We start from the raw sequence: 7,149 nt of genomic DNA, 5'->3' as shown, positions 1-7,149 counted from the left end.
CTAATAAAATGACATTACTACAACTGTAACTAAAATAGATAACTAATACAAATCAAAGTACATTAGTTCATCAGTAATCCTAAAAAAATAACACTGAGGCAAACACACATGCTAAAATAACAAGTTACTGACACATAGTAAGAAATAGTTTATAAAAACCTGAAACAGAAGTGGAAAGAGGAGAGATAAAAAGCGATACTTATGTCCTTTGCCGGTGTCCTGCCCGGTGGAGTACACTGAAACATTACTAAATATAATATTAAAAAATATGAATTGTTTGTTAATTTGATACCTTTTCAACACTGTTTTATATATTTTGTCATGAAATAACGTGTTTTAAATTGGCACCCATCTGTCAGACGCACCAAGCAAACCCGTTGTGCTACTCTAACTGGCTCAGCCATACTTGATACAAAATCATATCTCTGAGGAGGTACTTTTAAGTAAGAAATTACTTTGCAACCGTTCAAAGTATAATATAGCCTAATAAAATAAATAAATTAAAAATATAAATGTAATACAGACATATTCATCATGTTGTCACTGTTATGTGACCATACTGACCTACAAGGGTTAGTTGCTTTGCTTCTCTGCCATTAAAATGCCTGTCTGAAAACCCATACTTGCAGTCTTTCCTCTTGAGCACTTGTGTTACATGACATATTTCCTGTATTTGGCTCAAGTGTTCGATGAAGCGTCAAAACTGTAATTGTGTGTAGAATTTCTGATTTCCTGATGGGACACAAGTACAGTGTTGTTAAAGTACTAGTTCATACAAAGCTTAATTTACACATCTAGATTTTTAATCATTTGCATTCCCTTAAAAGTCTGTTCATCAGTCCCTAATTAACAAATGACAATTGGGATAATTGTGGCAACTAAGTGATTAAGTGTGCAAATGTTTTACAAAATACACTAATCTCTGCAGCAATAAAATGTGTAGCAGTTTACAATTTACAACCAAATTATATGAAATATCTAATTCATTTAACTTACACCGGAAACACCCTCTGTTCACTATGGCATATTTGCGATGCCTCTGGGCAGTTATTTTAGGCATCCAAAACCAACTCATATCTACCAGAAAGGGGAAATCCTGACATTTCAAAAACTGCTTACCTCATTCACCTTTAAATTATATATTTCAGCTCTGAAATAATGCTATTCCTTATCCTCAAACAGAATTAAGGTCAGCATACATTGAAAATGTACCAATTCTTATTGTGACCAATTCATCTATAAATACAGCATGTTTCATTTTTTTTTCTTGTAATATTGAATGAAAATGCCATAATGGGACCTTCCAGTGAAAATGACATCTCTCTGGTGACGTATGCCAGACTTCTCCAAACATCAGCCAGAAAATTTAAATAAACGGAACGTTGGGTGTCTTGTCTCTCATATTTATTTTCATATAAAAGCAACAGAATGTAAATAACTTCCATTTTATTAGTAACAAAGCACATGAGCGTGAATGACACAATGTCTCGTAGGTGGCTGATTCATTATGAAAAGTGAGAACTGTCTTTCTTGACTGAACTTTCACTCCTTCCCTCATTGTAGCCGCCTACTCTCGTCTACTTTCACATCTCAGATGAGCATATGTGAACACGTTCATTGAAATGAATTAGATCGAAAGAACGATTCATTTATGAACCTTTGGAAAAATGGGAAAAAAGATTTAATAGGCACCGAAAAGTCAAAAATTAGGAAATGCTCACAAGAAGGATGCAACACTACAGAAATGTCCAAATTAAGGCATGATCGGACAATGAAATGCTCCTTGGGTCATAGGGTTACTTGCAAATAATTGTTGAGAAGAAAAGATGCATATTAACTGCAAATGACTTTAAGAATTAAAGGGGTCATATGATGCGATTTCAAGTTTTCCTTTCTCTTTGAAGTGTTACAAGCTGTTCGTGAATAGATAAGATCCCTAAAGTTGCAAAGACTAAAGTCTCAAACCCAAAGAGATATTCTTTATAAAAGTTAAGACTCGTCCACGCCCTCCTAAAACGCCTCGTTCAAACTCGCCCCCACATGTCTACGTCACTGTGTGGGAAGATTTGCATAACACGTCACATGCTTGAGGTATTTGGCCAATCACAACACACTGGATAGCTGGCCGATCAGAGCACACCTCGCTTTTCAGAACGATGAGATTTGTAAAAATCGACGCATTTCAGAAAGGCGGGGCATAGAGGAGAAACAATAATGTACAGTATGTGGAAAATAATGTGTTTTTTGAACCTTAAACCGCATAAACACATTTCATTACACCAAATACACAAAATAATGTTATTTTTTAGCAGCATCATATGACCCATTTAAGCCAAAGGATTAAAGTTGGTTGTTGATTGGATGGAGGCAGATCTGAATGTGATTGGCTGCATCCAAAATTGCATACTTTCCTACTATATAGTAGGCCAAAAACAGTATGTGAACAGACCAGTATGTCCAAATTCACAGTATCTACAAAGTACCTGACCTACTTCTGGTAAGATTCTGAAGTATGCATCTGATAGACAGATTAGAAGATACAGTTATTAGATTTTAATTCAAAATTGCAAGGTAAAAAAGTGAAAACGTAAATATACATCAATGAATCATTCACTATAATGTACAATTGAGAATTAATAGGGTGAATTTTCATTTCATGCCGACTTTAAGTGTACTGGAGACTGAAGTAGGCTATTCCTGGTGGTTTCACATGAAATTCATCAATAAAATTATTAAAGTCTTAAAGTTTGGCATACAAACAGTGTGTACTTTTAGTTCTGAAATTTGCAATAAAGAAAATAAACGGTGAAGTAAAGAAACAAAAATAAACAGGAGACTGAGGCCCCAAGTAGCTGTTTTGGAGTAGCTGGTTTCTAGCCGGTTAACCAGCTACCATGTCTCCAAAACCAGCTTTTGACCAGACCTAGTTTTAAAATGCATTAGTAGACTTTCGTTTTCGTTTTATCCACAAAGTCTCCAATATGGGAGGGGCATTTATGGATTGTGAGATCCACAGAATTCCGGTCCGTTATTCAGCCACTGATGCCCATTGTTGTGAGTCCAACGTCGTCTATGGTGTGTCGTGTTGTTTCATAATTTTACAGTCGAAAACATTCATATTTTATCCCGTGTTTACCTTTTAGATGTCACAGGCTTATAGCAGTCTCGTGGTTAACAGTTAAACCTGTAAATTAAGCAGAACTGGGCTTTTTCCTTTCCTTTACCTAATGCAGGGCTCGTGAGAGCTGTAGGCGTCTTCTCAAATTACGACATCCGCAAGGAACGAGCTATTGAAGTGAAAGAGCTGAGCTATGGCGTCCACCGTCCCGGTTCTTCTGCTCCTGGCTGCGGTTTTATTCACGGCGACATTCGGTAAGTGTCTAAAATACCTAAAGAAACGGCCTCTTAGCGTTCAAACTTGTTCTTGTTGACGGTTTGTCCGGGTAAACCGATGTCTGCTAAGTATACAGCTGGCTCTGCCCTGACAAACAAACGCCATGAAATGCGCTGGCACGGCAAAATCTGTTTATTTTTGCTATGTGCTAAAGCATGACTTTTCTATGTGTTATTTGTGATGTTTTTTTTTTTCAGCCTTTCTACTTACAAATTTCACACGTAATTCAGTATGCTTGTTTGTAATTATTTATTTAACGTTTTTTTCTACACCAAGTTTTTCAGTGTAGTGAATATATAGATATTGTTTGTAATCCGTTTAAGTATCCAATGCAAATTTTGCATGAGGCTATATGAAATGTTTGATCATTATGAAGTCTTAGGAAGTTTCTGTATATTTGAAAACATCTGAAATGTGATGCATTTCCCCATACCATAAGGGTCTAAAAATCAGCTCACAACAAGTGATGCATTAAGCTCACAGGAATTACTTAATAAATGTTATTATGTTGTTCCAATGCTTATTTTCTTGCGTGAAACACAAAAGAAGACGTTTGCCAGAAAGTCTGTGCTGCTCATTTACATACAAGAAAAGCAGATAGTTATTTACACTATCAAACTCTAAAAAGCCATAAAAGTACCATTAAAATAATCTAAATGACTATCTTCCAAGTCATATTCCAACTACTTGGGTTTGGGTGACCTGACATAGAATAAGATACCAAGATTTTAATTTGTGGTTGAACAACCCCTATAATATATTTTTGGCCAAAATGTCATTTATTTCTTGTCTTTTTGCTTCTGTTTAGCCGACGATGACTGCAAAAGCTACATTACCAGCACTGGTATGCTGAAGCCCTCTGATGACTGTGGGTTTTCACAATTCTGTTGTGGGACGTGTGATAACAGATACTGCTGCTCCAATCAAATTAAGAAGTTATCCGAGGATGACCAAGAAGACTGTTTTTTGTGAGCAGTTTTACTTCTCTCATGATAGAAAAACTGTATTTCCTAGTTTCATACTGACAAGAGCGCACCAGCTGCTGCTTACTCTTTCTGTGTCGCTAGCGTCTCCAAACTAGGTTTTGAAAATAATGACTTCCTAAACACAATCCCCATTTTTGTTTGACTGGACAAATAGATTGTGATGCCATTGGTTGAGTCAATGTCCCAGTGCTGCGTTGGCCGGGATGTTTTGATAGTGCCAAAGAGTATTATGTACATTTTTCAGGGAGATCCATCTGCAAATTTGAATATGATTGTGATTAGGTCATATATGAACCAATAAAGTGTTTCTAATGTGTCTTTTTCATAATCTGTTTTAAAGCAATGAGCATAAGTCTGTCGTTGTCGGCGTGACCATAGCGGGGATTGTGGTCTTCATCATTATGTTCATCATCTGCTGCGTCTGCCCCTGTTGCTGCCTCTACAAAATGTGCCGAACACCCAGACGTAAGTGTTTACAATTGCAGATTGTATCCATTCTTGTTCATGTTTTCAATTTGAGACATGATATAATTGGACGGCGGTCATATTCCATGTTTAAATGTGAAGCCAATGAAAAATATTTGACAGTTTTTCAAACTGAATCTTACAAAATCCATCACTAACATGTTAATTGCGACATTATTTCCATGTAAAATACAGAAAAAACTCTAATATTGTCTGTTATATTAGTCATGTATACTATAAAAACAAAACAAAAGTCAAAAGGACGTATTTTTAAAAAATTAAAATGAAAATGTACTTATGCAAAATGTACGGCGGTCATATTCCATGTTTAAATGTGAAGCCAATGAAAAATATTTGACAGTTTTTCAAACTGAATCTTACAAAATCCATCACTAACATGTTAATTGCGACATTATTTCCATGTAAAATACAGAAAAAACTCTAATATTGTCTGTTATATTAGTCATGTATACTATCAAAACAAAAGTCAAAAGGACGTATTTTTAAAAAATTAGAATGAAAATGTACTTATGCAAAATGTCATCATTTCTTAATTTTATTTCTTTTAATTTTGGTGTAAAATGTGACCTAGGTGTGTTTTGTATACAATAGGGCAGAAATGTTTTAAAAAAAAATTCCACAAGTTTACACTTTCTCTGACCTTGTAGCCTATGCTACAAATGCTGGAAAATGTGTCTTTCGAGAGTGGAAAAACGGAATGCTGGAGCATTCTGGGATTCCCCACCCAGTCTGACTCACTGTGTCCACAGCAACCACAAACAGGGGAGGAAGCGCACATGTGCTACAGGAAGAGGCCTACGGTGCCAACAGCCACTGTTAATTATTGTGTGTCACAAGATGCTCACATGATGGCTGGCATCTCACCTTCAGAATGTCTGTTTTAAACATTTAGTTACGTAGGGGGAAGAAGTGTTTTGGCTTCCCACTCTGGCAACTAGCAATGTACCGTATTGACCCGAATACAAGACAATGTTTTTTTTTTGGAAATACATCTGAAAAAACGCGGTCGTCTTATATTCAGGGTCTAGACTTTGACATGTCAATAATACACCCACAACAATAGGTGGCGCCAAATACGCATAAAACGAGTGTGCCATGAAATACGTAATGTAATGCGTGTTGTAAAGATCGCGAGTAAAATCAAAAGAAAAAGAAAACCTTACAGCTGCATGAGTCGTGACTGTCAGGTTAGCCTGATGGGACCAAACTCCCTTTGTGATTTTAAAACGTAAGACAGTACCCAGATTTGAAGACTACAGTAAGATTTAACTTCTACTGTTAATAAGATTTTGGTAGGCTACTATTAGATGGATAGCCTAAATGTCCTAATTCAGATGGGCTACCTGTTTTTTTTTTTTTTAATGGTATATCAAAAAGTGTATATTTTTTAAATGTGATTGTTGGTACATTTTACCAGTTTTTACCATACTTTCAAAACAAAAATTAAAATAGGAAAAATATGCAATATGAAAATAATTGAAGACAAAATGTGTTTTACTGAGAAAAAACAAGATTTGGTTTTTAAAAAGCCTTTTTCCAAAAGGTACATCTGGAAAAAGGGGGGTCGTCTTATAATCAGGGTCGTCTTATATTCGGGCCAATACGGTAGTACCCTTCTTAAAGTGACAGTGCACCTAAAATACAGAATATAAATTTTTGAGTGCACTACCTTTAAGAAGTTCTTAAAGTGTGTTCATCATATGAAAGACTCACTGTTAAATTCACTGACCTGCCAAAATTGTCAGCCTGTTTGTTTTCTTTTTAAAGCAGTGTTATTTTAGGATCATTGAGATTTTGAATTAGTTTTTATTTGTATACTTTTTTCTTCATTTTGATTTTAAAGTGTTTGTCATTTTTATTAGATTTAAAAAATATATTTATACAGTTTTTTTTTAATTCATTTTTATTTCAGTTTTAGTTATTTTAGTACATCAAGTTAAACTAAATAAAAATGAGATTTTTAAAATAAATGTTTTGAAATAAAAATAAAGTTTTTAGTTTATTTTCATAATTGGTAAGTATTTTAGTTTATTTAACATTGTAGTTAACTATAGTAACCCTGGCTGGAAATATGTTGTTGGTTGTATGTGAGGTTGCAGAACAGCATTTCTTCACCGGGTGGATTGGTTTTATTTTCAAAATGCGTTCTTGTCTTAGGACAACTTTGATTAACTTTTTTGATCCACTTCTATATATAGCCAGTTCTAATAATTAAAGCACAAATGGATGTTGAAGTCTGGCTGCCCTTATTTATTCGGTTTAAAAACAAAAAAACGTTTGTGT

The 7,149-nt window shown here is 34.9% G+C and overlaps 1 protein-coding gene and 1 long non-coding RNA gene across 2 annotated transcripts in view; one reads left to right on the top strand and one right to left on the bottom strand.

Moving 5' to 3' along the window:
- LOC107756010 (uncharacterized) overlaps nt 1-3,290 on the bottom strand; it is a 7,728-nt gene extending 4,438 nt beyond the window's left edge. The window contains exons 1-2 of the long non-coding RNA XR_001641765.1: nt 3,225-3,290; nt 565-732 (exon numbers count right to left, since the gene is read on the bottom strand). This is a non-coding gene — a long non-coding RNA (uncharacterized LOC107756010). The remainder of the gene's footprint in view (nt 1-564; nt 733-3,224) is intronic.
- A 3-nt stretch (nt 3,291-3,293) lies between these two features.
- Nucleotides 3,294-7,149, top strand: part of LOC107756007 (protein shisa-5-like) — an 8,840-nt gene continuing 4,984 nt past the window's right edge. The window contains exons 1-3 of the mRNA XM_016572973.1: nt 3,294-3,372; nt 4,203-4,362; nt 4,721-4,845. Of these exons, the coding sequence (XP_016428459.1) occupies nt 3,312-3,372; nt 4,203-4,362; nt 4,721-4,845 (346 nt within the window). The 5' untranslated portion in view covers nt 3,294-3,311. The remainder of the gene's footprint in view (nt 3,373-4,202; nt 4,363-4,720; nt 4,846-7,149) is intronic.

This window comes from Sinocyclocheilus rhinocerous, unplaced genomic scaffold, assembly GCF_001515625.1.
Source record: "Sinocyclocheilus rhinocerous isolate Xijiao unplaced genomic scaffold, SAMN03320098_v1.1 scaffold1283, whole genome shotgun sequence".
Classification (NCBI taxonomy): domain Eukaryota; kingdom Metazoa; phylum Chordata; class Actinopteri; order Cypriniformes; family Cyprinidae; genus Sinocyclocheilus; species Sinocyclocheilus rhinocerous.
This window is presented reverse-complemented; position numbering and strand designations above follow the sequence as displayed.